The 21437-nt window shown below is 38.7% G+C and overlaps 1 protein-coding gene across 1 annotated transcript in view; it reads left to right on the top strand.

Moving 5' to 3' along the window:
- Positions 1-4950, top strand: part of nmd3 (NMD3 ribosome export adaptor) — a 28949-nt gene extending 23999 nt beyond the window's left edge. Inside the window, 5 exon segments of the mRNA NM_204036.2 lie at positions 155-267; positions 1024-1096; positions 2229-2335; positions 3502-3572; positions 4633-4950. Coding sequence (NP_989367.2) covers positions 155-267; positions 1024-1096; positions 2229-2335; positions 3502-3572; positions 4633-4766 — 498 coding nt within the window. The 3' untranslated portion in view covers positions 4767-4950.
- Positions 4951-21437: the final 16487 nt, after the last annotated feature.

Below are 21437 nucleotides of genomic sequence, written 5' to 3'. Positions count from 1 at the left end.
TTCCTTACCTTTGACTTGCCAGCCATGTTGGATTCAGGGGATGAAACACTAACTGACTTAAAGGGAGTCTGCATATGCTTTAATTACTACATCTCTGCTGTTCCCTGTGAAGGGACAGACCCTAATGTAATTTTGTCTCTCTGTTCCGGCACAGCACATACTTGCAGAGGTCTGGGTACAGAAAACATCTGAGATGAACACAACCCAGCAGTACCACTGCCGCACTCACTTGGGGCACCTGCTAAATCCAGGTGATCTCGTGTTGGGGTAAGTGGCTTTAATAAATGAGAACTATTTAAGACTTTTAATTCTTATAAATAAAATACAGTTTTAAGATACAAGCTATCATATCAGCAACAGAGCTCTTTGCACATCTGATGCTGCTACAGAAAGCAAAGGGCATTTTTTCCAATGTTCTTTTTTTTCAGATCATTATAATGAGCAGTGCATTTGCCTTCAAAATCTACCACACTGGAGAAAGTGCTTTATGCTTTGAAAGAAATCAGGCTCAGCCCCAGCAGCAACACTGATATTTTCTGACCTGCTGCTGCTGACCATATTCCTTAAAGGAAAAGGAAAGGTTAAATATAAGTAAGCTTTATCAGAAAGGTTTATGTAAATACAGCCATAAGCACTTACAGAAAAGCTGCACCGAGTCCTCTATTGCAGGATTTCTTCTTTTTTTTTTGTGTACACATGTTCTTCGGTATCAGACTTCCTTCTCTCAGAAAAATCCTTTAGGGAACAACACGAGTATGCTCAGTTTTCTCCTCTCTGTCGCTAAGAACACATGGATTTTGCATTGTACTTTAGAGCTAGTATACGTAGTGCAATCTACAAAGGGACATAATGTGCTAATGTGTTACTGGAAACATAATTAAGTTGTAAGTAAGAATGGTAAATAGTTAACTTAATTAAATTGAGAGAATGTGCCCATAACACAGCATGGGAAATTAGGCAATCCACAGAGGATCCAGTTAGTTTATTGATTTTGTTCTTAATTATTCTTTTCTTTGTTTGCAGGTTTGATCTGGCTAATTGTAATCTGAATGACGAATTTATTAACAAGATGAACCCTCACCATATTCCTGATGTGGTAAGGAGTTTTTCATGTTATATACAGTTATCCTACACAAAAAGGCTGTTTTCCTAGCAAAGGAATTCCACTTGTTAAATGTTTTTCCCTAAACTATTCCCTATAATTATTACTGAAGAATTATTTGATTACACATTTCTACTATACTCCATGCTAATGCTGACCTGAAAACACCCACTTGAAGCAGTATCATCCTATGAGCCCTGGATGACAGACTCTGTGCAGATTAAACATGTGGCGTGCATTCCTGATCCCACTGCTACTGCAGAGGAAAATGTTTTTTTTTATTTTCAAATTCATGTCACTATCACTTTAAATCAGCATTTTCCAATAAGAAAGTGGCCTCTAGAGAGGCTGGGGTTTGGGTGCAGTATAGTTGGATTGAGATTTATGTAGAATGCCTATTTGCTCTCATATATGCACTTAAAATTCCAGCTAGTCCAGATAGGAAGATAAGGGTTAAAAAGTTATTCTAAGCCATAGTTCCAAGAATATCTAATATAGGAATGTAGATATATAGATTTCCTCTTTGTTTTGGACCTAAAATGTGGGTTTGAACCCAATAGTCATCTCTAGGAAACACTCTCTTAATACACTTCTTGCTCCAATCTGGCCTTCTAATGTGGAACAAATCAGGCATGCAAATCTCATAAAAGTTATTTATTAAAAGTTCATTTCCAGTCCATGCCTTGACTTGAAAATCCACTAAAGTCAAGTAATAAATATTCAGCCAAAGCAGCTGGCACACAGTGTGGGTGTACTGAACTTATTTTCCTGTTTGACTTAAAATATCATCAGTGGCACGCTTCATGGGGATTTTTAGAACGAGCTTGGAAAAGGAATTAAATTAGCACTTTCCCAGAATTCCCTGGTCACCACTGGCTCCCTCAGTGTATAAGGGAAGAGAGACATCATACAGTACTGCCCTAGTTTCTCAGGGGACTTTTTAGACCCATATATCCCATAAATAAACAGCTTGCCATTTATACAATACAGTGCCTACTGAGTTTTTAAGAGTTGTTCTTGAGTTTTATCTATATTTTGTTAAACCTGAGTGGCAGTGCATTCAAAATACCAACATTTTCCTAAACTTTTATTTTTTTAATTTTATTAAAAAATGTGTTTTGTGCAGGTTTTAATAAAGAAGAGTTATGATCGTACTAAGAGACAGCGGCGGAGGAACTGGAAGCTAAAGGAGATAGAAAGGGACAGGGAAGGCATGGACACGGATGACGAGAGGTAAATTCCACCAGTGTTAATGTAAAAGATTAGCTTAGTGAACTCTGTACAGTTAACAAGTGCTCTTCCTTCACTTTTCAATACCAGAGTACCGGATTTATGCACTGCAGTTTTTTAATCCATTTATTAAATGAGTTTTGGGCCCTTGAGAGAATGAGTCACTGTTAAGCTGCTAGAGCTGATAGTCATTGTGCTGCTGCTACCATATACTGCATATTGAAAGTAGATAACAGGTATGGGATCTATCATCCAGAATGTTTGGGACCTGGGGTTTTATAAAAAATTGAATTATTTGCTTATATTGGAGTCTATGGGAGATGACCTTCCTGTTATTTGGAGCTTTCTGCATATCCAAAAAAAGACCAGCAACACAGAGTTATATTCCAAAAAGATCAATTGTGTATTAAAAACACATGAACAGCTAACGTTATGTTTCGGTCCCCATCGGGACCTTTCTGAAGGCAACCATGCTAACCAACCTCATGTTCTATTTATCAATAGTGAACCAGCAAATAGGAAGTGACATCAGTGCACACATGCCATAAAGTGACTGTTGCAGTAAAGCATTTAACTAATGCTGCAAAGTGATCATTAAAGCATCACATGCCATGAAGTGTGTGTGTGTATATATGTATATATATATATATATATAACGTACTTGAGAAAATATTCTGCACTTACAGGACTTAGGGCTGTGACACACGGGAAGGTTAGTTGCGCACCCGCTAGAATGTAAATCCCCGGTGGGATGGCATATGTGGCGGCGTGATTTGCCGAAGTTACCTTGAGAGGAAACTTCGGCAACTCGCGCTGCTTGGGACATGGGGTTTTACAGATAAGGGATCTTTTAAGTCTGCTTAAAAATCATTGAAACAACAAGTAAATCCAATAGGGGTGTTTTGCTATTGATTTTTTTTTTTTTTTATAAAACTTAAAGTACAAGGTACTGTTTTAAAATTGGTATTATTTGCTTAAACCTAAGTTTGTGGGCGATGACCTTTCTGTAATATGAAGCTTTCTTGATAATGTGTTCCATACCTGTATGTGTGCTCAGAAAATAAAGCCTACATGTATATAAATACATGTATATATGTGATCACTTTATGTACTGTTGGAGGAATGCAGTTTGTGGTAAATTTACTGAATATCCCTACTATATTTTTCAGGCAATATCAAGATTTTCTTGAAGACCTTGAAGAAGATGAAGTAATACGGAAGAACGTTAACATTTATAAAAGTAAGGATAATTGAGTCAATGCATTGTCTTTCCTGGCAGGATGCTCAAATTACCATACCTTGATTTATCCGTGTAACCACATAGCATATTTTCCTCTTTTTAGATTTATTATTTTCCTCCTCCTATCATCCTTTATAACCAACATATAATTTTAAAAATGGTTTTATTGTACAAACTCTTTCAGCTGATCAAAACAAAGGCTCTGCCATTTTAGGTAAACACAGGTTAGCGATTATTAGTTGTATTGGGCTAAAATAGACCAGCATTCATAGGTACTGCTAATGCATTTATGTCTGATCTTGCTCTGCACAGGAAAGACATAAGGAGAGTTTCTGATCTCAGCATCAGTTTAGTTCTTTCTTCTGTCACTGACAGGATCACAGTTGGAAAACTGACCAGAATATGGATCTGTTGTAAAAAATAGTTATTATGTAGCAGTATAGCAGTATACATTTTTCTTTATAACTTGGAATTTTTTTCAAGGGAAGCATTCATATATTATTTTGCCTCTTGTGTTAAATTAAAAGGCTTTAAGTTGCTATGTTGGATTAATAGGATGATGCCATTGTAGCAAGTTTTATGCAGGCAGAGTAATATCTATATTGTATTTTGGAGCCGTGTGTATATTTTCTCAAATCTAAGTTGCAAGAAATGCACCTGTAAATATACAAATTCATTAATTATTGATAATTGAAAAGTATGTGCATATGAATGCAGTGTAGCACATTTGAGTTAGAATACACATTCAATATATGTATATGTTGTTTTCTGCTGACTGACAGGTCTCAGGCCCCTGTGTTTATCCATCCCAAGAATGAACCTCTTTATTAGTCTAACTAAATAACAAAGCCTTCTCTGACTAAAGGGAATTTTAATAATGAAGTGGATTTTATCATTCTGGTCTATAAAGCACTGCTGAGGATAAATGTGGCCTCTCTGGGCCTAAAGGCAGAACCAAGCAGAAGCTAGAATTTTTTTTTTTAACTAAGGATAGCTGTGGGGCTGGCACTTATTATCTGTTCCCAGGGTACATTTCAGTGTGTGTATTTTCCCCGTGCAGATGCTAATTTGCCCGTAGAGAGTGACACTGACGAGGAGGGAGCCCCCCGGATCAGCCTTGCAGAAATGTTAGAAGATCTTCACATTTCACAGGATGCCACTGGTGGAGAAGGAGCAGAAATGCTGACAGAATAGACTCACTTCAAAGCAATCCGCTGCTGCATTTTTATCAAGAGGATTTAAAATGTGTCCAATTTAATTTGAGCCCATTTATAACACCCACTCATATGTGTCTGTCGGAACTTCAATTTCCATACACAAAGCTCTTGAATGGTTTGCATTTCTCCTGTCTGCCAACATTAAAATAACAAACGCCTAAGCTTTATCTTTTGGCTTTCTTCTTAGGCAGGGTCCTTTTAACTTCAGAACTGGGAATATATAATAAGGGCACAGCTGCTGGAGTGCATTTTGCTCAAAGAAGGGGAAACTTTGTTTCTTCTTTATAGTACTTATTCAGCAATATCTTTATTGCAAGGAACCCCGAATATAAGCTGGCAAATAACCCCCCCCCCTCCTGCAGCCTATTGGAGGCTGCTGAAAAGTTCTGACAGCTGGAGGGTTGTCATTTCTGCTTTATTATAATTTTCCCTGCATTCCTCAGGGCCAGACTGTGCTCCTTGTACATTCAGCATGTGTCAAACCAAGATCCCTATTAGCAGACCCCCTTCTATTATGTAACTTTTGTCAGAAAGTCTCCTCCTATGGGGTAGAATAATTTCAATAAAAATACTGTACATTCTGATGTGCCCAGATCTGATTGTTTCATTTGTAAGTAGCCACCTGGACCCCCACTAACTTATATGCACACACAGTGCTTCCCATATTTATCTTTTGTATCCCAAGTATAATACATACCATATAGGTATAGGATCTGTTATCCAGAAACCCTGTTAGTCACAAAGCTTCAAACTAGGGAAAGGCCATCTCCCCATTATAATGTAATTAATATTTTTAAAAACTATTTTTCTTTTTCTTTGTAATAATGAATCCAAACCTTGTACTTAATCCAAACTGAGATAATCTTTATTGGAGGTAAAACTGTTGTTTTGGGTTTATTTAATGTTTAAATGTTTTTTTTATTAAACTTATAGTATGTGGATTAATTCCCTTATCCAGAAAACCCTAGGTCCCAAGCATTCTAGATAACGGGTCCTATACCTGTACTGAAGTATGGTTGTGTCTTTTCTTGTGCTTCTAATCACTACTTGACATCTTGCTGTCACGTAAATGATTTATGAAGTATTAAGCTGACAGTGTGAGGTGTAGTTCAGCTGACTCTACTTGATCTTGCATTTAAATGAACCTGTCACAATAATTTAGGGCTGGTCTTGTGAGGTCACATCTGGGGACATGACACAGGTTGCATTTTATGGACTCTGCTCTTCTGCTCTTCTGTTCTTAAGTTATGTTTTCTCAGCCTGACACAGTGCAGAGAGCCAAGTCCCAGCAGTCACAGATGCCGCTGGCTTGTGCTCCGACCTTCAGGACCAATTCAGATCACTGGTTTGGCACAGACAGCTGTGGGGAGGCAGGTTGTGGCCACCAAGGCAATTTTGTCAAAAGCAAGGGAGCAGGCCTAGCAAGAGACATTAGAACAAATCCCATTAAAAAAAATGTCATGCAATCCTGGATGTTGACATCATAACAAGGTGTTTTATGTAAGAATTCCATTCTCTGCATTGATCAGTGATTGTTATTGATGGCATTGCCTTGTGAAAAATGTACATGATATGGTCCTAAATAGTAACACTTTGCTTCATTGTATTCCTTCCTATGGTTTTGCTTTCTATGGGAAGAATTGCTCTCCCTTTGTGATTTGTATTTTCTCTGCTCCGCTATCTGAAAGGTGCTGTCTCAGCCTAGACACACCACCCACTTAAACTGCTTTGTGAACAGCAAATGGGATTTAAGGCCATGGATCTATCAATCGATGATGAACTTAGAGTTCCCTGACCCATAACACCGATTCCTAGAACTTATTAAATTTCACTCTGGGCAGTCAATGAGGTTCAAGAGCAGCAGCACTGTTCCCTTGTTTGGCTGCCCAAGTGGCCAGTAGATGGCAGCAGAACTGTGCTTTTCATTTACTGAAAATGTAACCATATTATTATTATTATTTTTTTTTTTTTTTAAACTTAATTATAGATTAGTCTATTTTCTGCCTCTCTAAATGTTCAAAGCACCCGTAGGCATTGGGTTGTAAATATAATAAATGTCATGAATCCTTTTTATCCTGTTTTGTGCTTCGTGCTCTGCACAGCACAATGTTGGTTAAGGATACAGGTCTGGCTATAAATGCAGCACCGAGTACTTCCGCTGTCCACTGTTACACTATGAAAAATGATACCTGCCAAAATCGGCTCTTTAGTTGTGTTTGCAGCAAGGAAGGTATTATGGGAATTCAAAGGCTGATTTAGCGGCAGACAGTTAATAAGTGGTGCCTTGGATCAGCTCTGTGATATTAGCTGTCAGACAATGTTCCAGGAACCTCATAGGATTTCTGCTTTCTCTTAACTGCTGCTTTCAATATTGTTTGTGTCAGCATTCTCTAATTAGTTACAGTAAATATAAGATGTCATGTAGCAGAAGCTCCGTTCCATTTCATAATCAATTAAGTGACCCGAAGCCTGTGTTTGCTAAATCTGCTTAAAACCGAATCTAAGAGACATGGCCTTCCTGTAATTCAAACAAGCTTTCTGGTTATCAGGTTTCTGGATAAAAGTTCCCATATGTGTATGTATGTGTATATGTATGTATATGTGTGTGTGTGTGTGTATAGAGAATATAAAATATATAGGTACATAACTTAATTCATTATATTACTGAGATATTCCTGCAGATGGCAGTAGCAGCCCAGTGAACACTGTAGGTTCTCCTGATGTGTATCCTGTAGGTGCAGAACATTCATCTCATTGCACTGTTTTGTGACCCTTTAATAAAAGCAGGGTAATGTATAATTCTTATCAGCACTTTAAGTAATCCCATCGTTAACCTTTGATGGACTCTGGTTTTAAGTTTTCCCATCTGATAGGCAAGGTCAGTTTGCCAGGAGTTTTAATCTGTTTCACTATAAATATATATATATATATATATATATATATATATATATATATATATATATATATATATATATATTGGATTTGGAAAGTTTTGAGAGCTTTTTCATGTCAGGGTGCTGTTTCTTGAATGGCAGTGGTGACTGGGGTAGAAAAGATTTTTCAGGGCCCAGTATTCATGATGGGGGTGCTGGGATTAGAACTTGCAGTACCTCATCCTGCAGTCGCTTCCCAGATGCTACAGACACTGTTTAACATACATTTATGCTGAGCTTTCCTACTTTCTGCTCCCATTAGATGCTGCTCTGTAGTCCCCCTGAGCAATTTGTCCTGATTGCCCAGCAGTCACTCGATGGAAATACCATTTTCATGCCAAACAAAACCAGAGTTTCCAAGGGAAACTCATTGCAGATAGTAGCCAGGTAGGGGTCAAACTCCGAGTTCAAAAGGCAGACACACGACTGAATACAGTAGACAATATTGTTCCCCAGTGCTCCTTTGGAGAGGTCTTCTGTGGATCAACTAGCAATCAGGTTTTTCAACCTCATCAACTGAAATTGCTAAGGGATGAAATGGTTGCTGGAGAATGCTGACCCTAGCAACCATTGAAATTTGCAATTGTTAAATGTATGTTGGAAATGATATACCTATTAAACAAATGACACAATGTTATTTAAAATACAAATATAGTTTACTTATGGATTTCTACCGAGCCTGGATATTATCATCATTTATTTACAGGATATTTAATCACATGAAGACTTTAACAGTGGAAGGGTTACTGAGAATGATGTTACTTGGGCTGATGTAGAACTTGAAGGCTAGCTCACCATAATTATGAGTCCTGTATTTCTGTGGCCTCATAGTTATGCATTTTAAAAGCTTCTAGATCAAAGGCAATTGCAGCATCTCTGAAGCAATTAGACTTCTGGTCAGCATAACCCCTGCTGCTTTCTTCCCACTGCAGCATTTTCTCTCACGGTGACCCCGTTGTGCGGAATTGATGCGTCTCATCTCAACCACGAGAGATTATTCTTTTAATGGTGTTTTTACTTGGTCATTATTAGTGTTTGTGTGATTGTGAGTTTGAGGCCAGATTTCTTCCCTCCCGATGGTGTTCTAGTATGTACAGATGGCTGCAATGGTATTACTGTATAGAGAGAGCTGTTTTTTTCCCTGCTGACATCAGTTTCTACCAGATCATATCTGTAACACTAGTTACAGACCTTAATGTTGTTTAGTTTGGGGGCACAGGAACTATTACTGTAAATGTCCAAAACTAAACCCTAGGGTTATTAGGGAACTTTTCGTATAATCACATCTTGCTTTTTTATGCCAGTTTTAGGTAGGTATCGCCTTCATTAGAAATCATGGGGCCCCTATACTACTTAGCAGGGCCCTCCCCTACAGGGGGTCTAACTTATTAGACAACTGCCTCCAGGTTTCATGGGTGATGGCAGGAGTGCTACTGCCATGAGACTAGGTGAGAATCCTGCCTCGGGTGGCAGTGCCCATCAAGATACCACTGGCAGCAAAAAGTTGCTCCTGGGAACTTTAAGAGCCAAATTTTCTGGCACAGGAAAGGTAAGTGTGTGTTTGGGGTGGGGAGGGTGAGGGTGTGAGGCATTGCAACAGCTGCCTTAGGGCGACTCATGGGCTAGAATTCCCCTGCAGTCTGCAGTCCCCACCCTTTTGGCCTGGGCCCCTCACTGCAGTGGGACCCCTGATATTACTATATCACATTACAATTTTTTAAATTGTAAGCTCTTTTGAGAAAGCTCTCTACCTCTTGTATATGTTATCAGCTGTATTTGGTATGTAATCTGGATGTTCATTGTATACACCAATTTATTGTACAGTGCTGTGGAATATGTTGGTGTTTTGTAAGTACGTGTTATTAATAAGTAATGGGCAAACTTTGCCTTAGTTGAATGGTGTCCCATAGCAACCAATCACATATTTCTATGAATTATTCTAACTGTAAATTGCCTTGTTTTGGGTTCTTAAACAAGGCAATAACTATGGGATAACAAGAAAACTGGGGGACAGAGTGTGAAAATCAAGAACATGCCAGTGCATTATACTCATCTAAACAAAAGAATTGTGCTAAAAAGTAGTGTTTTGGGCTGAATTCTTGAAAATTTCTCCAAAAACCCTACTGGCTCCACCTATCTGTTCACTTCTTGCTGCCTCCTTTCCCAGGCTGTGCAGGGGGGGGTGGTAGCACTCAGACACTGCACTGTAGGATAGGAACCAATCAGCATATAGACTGACCTGATAGGAAAGTGAAGCCTGCCAACCCCCTCCTACTGTGCTTCTGGCAGGGACCACTAGGACATGCCCACGCCTCAGTTGAAACACTGTCAGAGACCACAGCAGATCTACAGAAAGCTCCAATAAAATGGTCTTTAAAGAAAACAATCATTTTTAGTCCAGAATGAAAGCAGAACCATAAATTATTCATTATTGCCTACAATATTGGAGTTTTTTTTTTAGTTATGCTTTATGTTTTCTTTAAAGAGTTTCACTCTTTTAGGAAAAGCATCTCACTGGGTCACTTTAAGGCAGGGATTTCCAACCTTTCTTACTCCTGAGTCACAGTCAAATGTAAAAAGACTTGGAGAGCAAAACAAACATCGTAAAAGTTCATGGAGGTGCCAAATAAGAGCAGAGATTGGCTATTAGGCAGCCTCTATGCACACTATCAGCTTACAGGGGGCTTTATTTGGTAGTAACTTGTTTTTACTCAACTAAAATTTGCCACCAAGTCAGAAATTGAAAAATAACTCCTTGGTTTGGGGGCACTGAGAGCAACATCCAAGGGGTTGGGGAGCAACATGTTGCCCCTGAGCCATTGGTTGAGGATCACTGCTTTAAGGCCTGTGGTGGGGGTAATTTTTCTCTTGTGATGTACCTGAGCCAGCTGAATTGATAACTGATGAGGCCCAGGAACTATAGGAATTTTGAATCTGATAAGCAGCTGCAATATATGTTTATGGAAAATGTCTTGTTTAGGGGCCCAATGATTTAACAGATGAACGTTAATGAATAACTTCATTATAATTCAGTAAAAAGATCCCAATATAGATAGCTGATTTTGCTTTATAATTAGCAGTTCATATAAATACTTCCATTAATTAATGGGCTAATAAGTCAGTCATTTCATTGGGGTCAGTGCAGTTTGCCCTAAGTTTAAACCCTGTCACTGCTCTGCACTGTCATTGCTTGATACCCAATCAAATCTCTACATGAATTCCATATGTTTTTAAGTAAATTAGATTTCTACGTAAGTTATGTTAGTTTAGTGAGTTCGGGAGCCCTATACATGCATACTCTGCACTTTCATTTTCACATGGCGATGCAGTATGGTCATTGCCAGAAGGTCATCATGCTACAATTTTTAAACCCTAGAACGTTTGGGGAAAATATGGGGATGGGGCATTCTGAAGAATAAATACTTACTAACTAACAGGGAATATCAGTTTGTATCATGGAAAGAATCTTACCAAACTGGTATACTGTATATATTAGCAAATATTGCCCTTTTACATCTATTGCATTGAGCCACCATTTTGTGACACCTGACAGGAAGTAATGCAGCTCTAACCGTAACAGGAAGTAGTGTGGGAGTAAAAAACAGAACTTTGCCCATTAATTGGCTGACGGGGTATTACATGTACTGTATGTGTGCCTTGGCTTATTTGTGTGCACTGTGAATTGGACGAGCCCAGGGGGCAGACCATAGTACTTAAAATGGCAGCTGCAATATATGTTTATGGAAAATGTCTTGTTAAGGGGCCCAATGATTTAACAAAGGCCTTGTCATTGGTTGGGGTTAATTTTAATTCTGGTGGGCATTATAAACATTGGGTGACTCCGGTGTTACTTCAGGTGACTGGGGGGCACTAACCTGTGTGACTCCCAGATGATTGGTCTGAGTTGTCACATCTGCTATAGATTTAATTGGTAAACTACATCAATTAAATGACAATCTTGGGGAACAAAACTCAGAGTCTGCCCTGTTTGGAAACTGTATGATAATTTTATTATAAATAGATCAGATAAAGATCTAAATGACTCAATATCTGGGTACAGAGGGTTTTCTATAGTTGCTAAGTAACATGTCACACAAACTTCAGCTTTGGAAATAGAAATGAAGACAATTTTCAGAAACATAATGCAAAGGGTCAGTGCGGTAGCATAAATATAATGCTGGCTTGCACCCCTTATTACAGGATACATTCTGTGGTGTCCCCATAATAAATGCATGTAAATGAACAAGGAAGACCTTACTCGCACACCCTTAACTCCACCAAATTTTTACGCTCGGTGCACACCGCTGGCGGGATCGGCACCCTCCCAAAAATCCATATAGCAAAAAAGCACTGGCACTGCTTTTTCCCCATAATAAATGCAGTCAGTCCAATAATATTGCTGTTTGGACTCCTAGAGTCTTTAATAAAATGCTGTGGATGATTGTAGGTTCATTCTGATTGGCAACAATATGAAGTATCATGAGTAGGGACGGTTAGATTCACAGGAGGGGGTGTGTGTGCCAATATGTTAGGCACCTGTCAGTAAATAAAATGCAAATTATGGGGATCCAATTTACAGAAAGACCCCTTATCCAGAAAACCCCAGGTCTCAAGCATTCTGGATAACAGGTCCCATACCTGTACTATTTTCTATTGTATAAACAAATGTGCGTATATATAAGACAAAATATGAGGACCCCCTCCAAAAAACAGACAGGGGTCCCAATTTTAAGTCTCATATCCCTGATATAAGAGGATTTTCATACAGGCAATATAACTGAGTTAAATAGACAGTGAATTAAAATATAGAATGAGTCATTAAACCATATGAAATCATCTAAATACCCCAAAATCAGTCACCTTATACATACTCGTGTCTCAAGACACTGCACAATGTAAGAACTGCTTGAAGGTGACTTTTTTTGGCACAAAAAAATGACTTTTTCTATAAAGTTTCATCACATTCACTGAACGCTGGTGCAAACTATAAAACAAGTAATCTTTTTTTTCCGCTGTGGATGAAGCGCTACTGGCTTGAAAACCTTATATTAAATTCGTACTGAGAAAAAATTGTTCACATTCCACATTTTTTTTTTCTGTTTACGCCTCGTATTCAATTCCCCCATGAGTGCCTTTGCAGGTCAAGGAAATCCAAAGTGACACTGTAATGTCTGCTTGCACGTACATAATTCCTTATAATGCAAGGGATGGTGACTCAGCTCTAAGATTAGAACATTTTGTATTTTAAGTATAGCAATAAAGTTATTGCTCAGCTTTTCCCCTTCTGCAAACGTGAGCCTTAAGCAGACGCCACAAAGATAAAATACCTTCATGCCCATGTATATTTTATCTAATTGCTTTTACTGGGGAAACAAACAAAAGTCTGACAAAAATGCAGTATATGTCATTCTGTTAAATGGAGTATATATTATACTGCTGCTTCCTTTAGAATCCATCATACCTTCCATGGAAATGTACTGGCATTCATTTTGCTATCTGCATTTTAGTAACCCTCGATTGGAAGAAAGGAGTCCATTATAGAACAATGTGCAATTTTTTGCCCGCCGTTCCCGCCGCATGCAAATAGTGCAGATATTTCATATTTAAGTACCTTTACGCACACGCATTAAGATGCCCATTACTAATACCCACTCCTGAAAATGTCAAAGGAATCAATCAAACGGAATAAATTCACGAAGAGGATTCTCTCCAATAGTCTGAAAGGGAAGTCTAGTGACTGATGATGGTGGGCTGACAGCTTTATAGGCAAACCTGTCAGGCTGTAAAAGCCTCTTCTAAATTCACAGCCATGTCTGTACACAGACTCCTATCTACGAGAAAGTTTTCTTATAGAGGGGAAAGCAAATTAAGAAGAGCTCTGAAAATTAAAATGTCCATATGAATTAGCACCTCACACTTTAGATAAGTCTTTCAGTGATTTCCACTAGGGAAAGCTGTCCAGGAGTATAATGTAGGTACTGACAGAAAAAGAGATAATTATGACTTTTAGGCCATAACACAACGCACTTTTATTGCAGAGAAAGAATGTATATTTCCAGAGTCTGCAGCTTAGGAACATTGGGGGCAGATTTATCAGTGTTTGTTCTGAGAAATGACTTGCGCGCTGGCATTTTTCCCATTAAAAGGAAAGGAATATTTTTTATTAAATATGCCTGATGGTATTTGCTCCTCACTGTATAACCTTTTAGAGTGCTTGCAAGTCTTGTATGACGGCATCTCCTGGAAGGGTGCGTGTAAGGTGCGCTGGTACCCAGGGAAAGACAAAAGGCCAAGCTATTTATTACACATTTTATTCTACTGACTTTTTCCTGTAAAATATTGAACAGAGAGCAGAAATTCAAGGCTTTTTCATTTCCCAAAAATTAAATTAACTTCTTTGCTCAAGGTCATTTTACTAAAGGGGAAGAATAATGAAGAAAGTATAATTAATGGACCACAAACATAAACACAAACATCTGGGATCTGTATACATTGCCCTCCGTGAATTTAATCTCATTCATCGTTTCTAAATTGGGGCTTTAGCTCACACTTTCTCATGACTATGGCCCAAGGAACCAGAATTACTAAAAAAAGGCAGCTTACAGTTTCTGTATTTCAGTGTTACTGATCCATTTTGATGTCCAAGCTGCAGTCTTCCAGTATTTACATTTGTTGCAAACCTTTTTTTTAATTTTTAATGAGACTGTTAAGATTGCTAGTACTTTTGTGTCACATAGTCATGTCTGTGACTTCAAGCCATTGGCAGCCTGAGGATACTGGCAGAGACTCAGAAATAGTTGTGGCTAGCCTCGCCTGCAACTTTCTCCTTTATTCACTCTAAGGAAAGGATGTTATAAAGATGTTTTAAGACAAATTAATAGGACTTGTAATGCTTGTGTTCTGCTAATTAATTTAAGGTCTTGTAGATTGTAAGCTCTTTTGGGCAGGGCCCTCTTCACCCCTTGTATCGGTTTTTGGTTGCTTTATATGTTACTCTGTATGTCCAATGTATGTAACCCACTTATTGTACAGCGCTGCGGAATATGTTGGCGCTTTATAAATAAATGTTAATGGAATGTAATGTAAAAAGGACAAGGATTTTTTTTCTGCCCCAGGAATAAGGTAAGTTAAATAAATTCATGGTCAAATTTGATTAAGCACTTTGGCCAAATTTCACAGATCAGTGGGACATACCTGTATATGTCTCCACAAGGGGGAGGAGTGTGAAGTTTTGACAGATACTGCTGGGTTACATCTAGTCTTGGACAAACGGGGATAGGGGCTTCAGCGGGTTTAGAAAAGAGAAACAGGTGCCTTGTTATTTAAATTCTCTGTCACGTAGCCTGCTGGATTATTTCAATAACTCAATAAAGAGAGTTTCACATCTGCTCATTCAAACCATGGGCCCAAACAAATGGACCAATGCTACAGATGGAGCACTGGCTATCCCATATGATTGCTTGAGTTATCCCAGAAAAATAGATTTTCCAAGCTGGACTTAGGGGTTAGTATGATAAAAAAAAGCTCAAAATATGATGAAACATTTTGGAAACAGTTCATATAATCTTCAGCCATCTGGGATATTCTATGAAATTATTTTAGTTTAGCCAGAGGTACATCTGCTTACAATCATGTTGTCTGCATCATAAATGCCAGGTCAGCATCCAAAGTTTAGTACAGGTATGGGATCTGTTATCCGGAAACCCATTATCCAGAAAGCTCTGAATTACAGGAGCCCATCTCCCATAGATTCCATTTTTATCAAATAATTTAGATTTTTAAAATGTATTTCCTATTTTTCTGTAATAATAAAACAGTACCTTGTACTTGATCCCAACTAATAATTAATTCTTATTGGAGCAAAACAATGCTATTGGGTTTAAGGTATGAAGATCCAAATTATGGAAAAACCCCTTATTCAGAATACCCTTGGTCCCGAGCATTCTGGATAATGGATCCAATACCTGTAGCTCAAGATTATCCCATGATTTTCTGGCGTGAAATGCTAAATGCACATACCTGGCTTATTGCCTAACAAACCACAGATCAGATATGCAAAGTGCTTTGCCCAAGGAAAACCTATGTTCCACCCTATCCCTGTACCAAGCAGCAGCTTAAAAAGCAATGCAAAAATAAAATGCCATGTCTCACTTGCCCTACAATTAGGTAAAGCTCTTTCTATAGTTGGAACTATGCTGTCTTTTACTGCTGCACACCTAAGCCCTCTTGTTGCATTATGTATACCTTCATATATACAAGACTGAAGGAAAACTATCTCAGTACTCTAAACAAATGCAACTTTATAAACAATCTCTCTAATGTTTTCTAATGCCTAACTTATCATAAAGATATATACCCATAAAGGCTACAGTAGTTTTCTAAACATGACAATGCTTTTACTGTTTTTAATGGACATGAAATGGACTTTTATTGGTTTGGGTAGGGGCCATGAGGGCGATTTTTTTTTTGCATGCAAAGATTAAAATTCATTTTCCATTGTTTTGTCATAAAAAATCGCTTGATTGCAGGTATCCTAGGCTGGTGCAGATTTTCTGTAACAGGAACACTGGCCCTAGGTATCAGGTTAGTGATTGGCTTCACTGGGGGGTGTCTAACATTTTTGCACCCCCCAGTGATCAAGACTTTCCTTCTGTAAAGATGCTTGTGTTCAAATATGCTCCTAGCACTTGTGTACAGTTACATATTGTGTGCACCTATTGACACTGGGGAACCCTGGAGCTATTGCTATGCTGAACATGGCAGTAATTATAGGGTTCCCACAGCAGGTGTCATCAATAGGTGCAGTAGACTTGCTCTATTGGAATCACACAAGTGCAATTTTAACTCTGAGTGTAGATAATAATAACTTGCTACCAATATGCATGCATTGCATTTGTTTAAAGCAGTGTTCCCCAACCAGTGGCTCGTGAGCAACATGTTGCTCCCCAACCCCTTGGATGTTGCTCCCAGTGCCCCCAAACCAGGTAGTTATTTTTGAATTCCTGACTTGGGGGCAAGTTTAGGTTGAATAAAAACAAGATTTACTACCAAATAAAGCCCCTGTAAGCTGATAGTGTGCATAGAGGCTGCCTAATAGCCAATCTTAGCCCTTCTTTGACTCCTCCATGAACTTTTATGGTGCTTGTGTTGCTCTCCAAGTCTTTTAACATTTGACTGTGGCTCACGAGTAAGAAAGGTTGGGGACCCCTGTTTTAAAGCATTGTGACAGGCCCAAGTTCCTGTACAGCTGTGAATATAATGGAATTCTTGAAAAACACTGCATAGGTAGGCTAGGACCTAGTAAATGTAGCTGGGCATGAGAAAGGTAGAAAAAGGCACGGTCTAAAATGTCCTGGATTTCTAGTTCCAGTGTTTGCAGGACTGCAATACTATTGCTTTACAGATGCTCTAAATAAAGGTGGCCATACATGTAGCAACAGGGCTGCCATCAGGGGGGCACAGGGGGGACAGTCGCCCCAGGCCTGGGCAATCCTCACTTTTAAAGTGACTAGCTTGGGCCCCCTTTAATCTATTACGGGCCCTGTCATTCACAATCCAATCTGATTGGTCACATACACATGGGGTACAACCTTATTAAAGGGCCTGTCTCACTGAGGAGCCCGGAGTTGCCGGAGCCACCACTGCAGAAGAAGCCACCACCGCCGCAGAACACTTTGCAAATGTCATTTAATGCTTTTTTGTGTGTGCAGGCCCGGACTGGCAATCTGGGGATTCTGGCAAATGCCAGAGGAGTGGCTATAAGTTGCCATAGACAGTCATCTGTTGGGCTGGTGGGGGGACTGTTTGGGCCTCTGTGTACTTGAAATTCCAGGGACCTAGTCCCAGTCCAGGCCGTATGCATGGGAGTGTGGATGAAAGCTTATAGGCGCTGCTTTGTGCCTGTCAAATTCCATAGAAGATACCTTGCTGATGCGATGAAGGTGACAATTTCCGTGCCTAAAGTAACCTAGAAGCAAAAATAAAATATAAAATAATATAAAATAAAATATGATTTTGTGCACCCAAAATAATCTATCTCACTATGAAAGTCTTTGCTATCACATCTGACATCAAAATGATATTTGGTATTTGATAGCTGTTAACCAACTGAGTCAGGATGAAATCTGTTGTGACCTTGTCTCATTGCTTCCCAGCACAGTGTTTTCTTCATCAGCCGTCCTTTATTAGAGATATGATAGATAGCATCTTAGTCAACGTAGAAGATGAGCGTCTTTGTCCTTCCTGATAAACTTCAGAAAAAATGGAGCCTATTCTGATTGTATTGCTTAATTAAAAAGATATAATGGCCTATCATCGGCGTGCTGCCATGTAATGGCCTCAGCAATCATATTGTCTAGTCCTGAGTGACATGTAATGCAATTATAGAGGCAACATCAGTTAGGTCAGTCAACTTGTTAGAGTAGCATATATAAAAAAAACTTAAAGAGAGCCATGGTGGGAGCAAATGTAAATGTAAGCATTTTAAGTAAATTAATTCAGCAGGATACTGGATACATATTGTATAGGAGAAAAAACAAGAACATTTTTCCCTAAGCATCACCAGCATAGGAAGGGTTTGCGTCTTGTAAGGGCAGTCCATCCAGATAAAGAAGTACCTGTGCAGAGTCACTAAATTCATATATATTTCTGATTTATAACCCTCTGTAGATATCAATGCAGGGAATAGCTGTTTATCTAGTTTGGGATCAGGAAGCCAATGAATTAGCCGGTGGCCTGCTCAGGTTTGGTTTGCCTTCATCAGGATACTTGTAGAAAAAGTTCAGTTTTGTGCACTTTATCTTTATCAACCTATTAAGCAAAAGACATTTAAAGCCCAGTGTGCCCTTAAAAGAAAATAAAAAACCTAGAATATTTCCAAATGTAGGCAGTGAATCTGCTCAGTTCCACAGTTATGGTGATTACTTGTTTGAATCCAGACTTTTGACTTTCTCTTATTTCAAGAAATAATCCCTGTTATCGGAAGCGGAACACATTTTCTGAAAAAGGATTTATCTTCCCAACCACAACTTGATCAGTTACATATTGCCTTCATTTGAGTCCTCCTTTAGAAGGACTGGGCAGAAGTGTAACTTGATATAATACATGCGGCTTTCCTATAAAAAATATTCTCTGACACTGACAGCGATATATTAGTAAAAGTGTCCTCATCTGGAGAAAATGGCATGTACTAAACTGCTTTTATGCAGTGCTTTAGGCTGTATCATCCTTAGAACTAAAAGGTCTAGCGATTTTACAGAGGTGTACAATGGAAATGTTGAGTAAATCATGGAATTTTTTCTGCGGCTCTTGTCTGCCTTTTGTTAAAAAGATATTTATAATTATAAACCACAAGAAGAAAATACATATTTTCAGAGATTACATTTCACCCAACCAAAAATAACTTTTTAGCTGACATTTCCTAAGTGATTATTATGATTATGTGATACATTATTAACTCTCTGGCAGTAAAAGCCTTTTCTTTGTTTAACAAAAAGATAAAGGCATAGTTATAAATGAGTATTTGTAGAGGAAAGTAACAGGAGCAAAAGTAAACACAAAGGAGATATAACAGGAAAATAATGATAAGAGAGCATTTCTGCCATATAGACATTTAGGGCTTGTCAGCTGGTTCAAGTAGCTGGAACAATGAAGAGATGAAGGCTGATACTGGAGATCAAGATACATGTTTTCTCTCACTCCCCCCTTCACCCAAGCCTCCTGTGAAGCTGGTACCTTGCACAATGGGTACTATGTGGCTGCAAAGCCTAGACCCTCTTGGGGTTACAGGGGAAGCTAGTTCAATGAGCAGGGACCAGTCGACTTTATGGAATCTGAGATCCCTGTTTTATGCCCCTGGCCTTGAATGTTATCCTTTGAAAGAACAAATGTTTCATCTGTATTTTGCCTATTGTCAGTTACATTTCCTAAATTGAAGTTGAAGTCCATCAGGTTTAACCTTTTGCTCAAATAAGCTCTAGCTGATTTTAGCACATTGTTTACGTGCTTGTGAGAGGTATATTGCTTCTGTTCCCTATATGGAGTAAATGGGCACAAAGTTCTAAGATTTTATGGTAACTTGTACTTGTGAAGGGGAACAGTCATGCAAAGATACAGTTTAAAAGTACTGTATCTCTTTGTCATGGCTATGAGCACATATGGTAGACTTCCCCTTTGCTGCTTTTCTCAGTATTTGCCATGTTTGGGGGCTTAGTTGGGGGCTGGTTGTATCACTTGGCTTCTACAAACTGCTCAAACTGAACGGTGACTTTGGGAAGAGAAAAGAAAGATTAGGAAAGGTGGAATAGACAAAAGTTCACAAGTGCACCTATCCTGCCTCCTGCTCACATGCAAGTGCTCCTATTGACACAGGGGAACCCAGGAGCTACTGCAAAGATCCGATTCCTCACAACAAACACCCATGGAATGGCGTGCGTTCTGATGCATTGGCCATCATTTTCTGGAATTATAAGGAGGAAAGCTGCATTGTGGGTAAAAAACATGAGAATGTGTCCAATTGTGTCCAAAATTGCAATTTGTTTGCTGTACTTGTGTTCATAAATAATCCCTATGGTATCCTAGTCAGCAAATATGAATGAAATGCTCTGCTCCAAGCAGAATCAGGATCAGCTATTAACTCCAAACCTCCATCAGACAACTACAAAGAGGTAAAGGTTAAAAAATGCAGGGGAGTTTCCATTTAACTGATTCCCATAAAATAACTATAGCAATTAGCTGTGAGTTTATATATAGAGAGCAGTTAATTGAGAAAGAGAAAAGAAGGACAGTGATATATAGTACAAAAGCATTTACGAACTGTGAAAGAGCAGGCGTGGAACAAAAGGATTCCGAAAATAGTTTCAGTACATGCTGATGTAAGAGTAGCACTTGCTTTTGTTTATCTATGCGCTCTGTGAGCATGTAACACATTGTGCCAGTCATTGCTTATCCCTTTGGGTGTGTGCATTCCCTTGCAATTATACAGACGACCCAACCTGCAGTAGGAACACATACGTCTGTATGCACACTTCCTGCAATGAAAATAATATAAAGAGACTGCTCTAAGGAGTGGCGCTTCCTACAGGTGTTTAGTCTCTTTCCATTCACCCGGCTGGGGAGAGATATGGAAAAGGAAGAATAATACTTAGATATTATAGATTTGCTTTATCAAGTGTACAAATGAAAACCAAAAGCACCCTGCTTTTTTCTGTTTTTCTGCTTAAAGGGATGCTGTAACTATAAACAATGCTTCCTGCTCCACAACAAGCCTTATTAATGTGACAGGTTGTGCACTCGTAAAATGTATGTTTCTGCCATGCTTTAGTCACCCCTGAATGTACATTCAATTTTGGGGACAAAAACATGGCAATAATTCTTCCTCTCTTAGGTGTTACAGGTCATTCTGGCTCAACTTTATTATTATGGCTGTTCAGGTATAGAATCTATTATCCAGAATGCTTGGGACCTGGGGTTTTCTGGATCAGGGATCTATCTGTAATTTGGATCTCCATTGCTTAAAATAGCTAAAAATCATTTAAACATTAAACAAACCCAATAGGATTGTTTTGCCACCAGTATGAATTAATGCAACTTAGTTACTATCAAGTATAAAGTCCTGTTTTATTATTACAGAGAAAAATTAAAATTAGTTTTTATAAATTAAAATGATTTGCTTAAAAAGTAATGTATGGAAGATGGCCTTCCTGTTTTCTGGAGCT

The sequence above is a fragment of the Xenopus tropicalis genome, chromosome 5 (assembly GCF_000004195.4).
Source record: "Xenopus tropicalis strain Nigerian chromosome 5, UCB_Xtro_10.0, whole genome shotgun sequence".
NCBI lineage: Eukaryota > Metazoa > Chordata > Amphibia > Anura > Pipidae > Xenopus > Xenopus tropicalis.
Note: the sequence above shows the minus strand (reverse complement) of the source record. Positions and strands in the feature narration are given on the sequence as shown.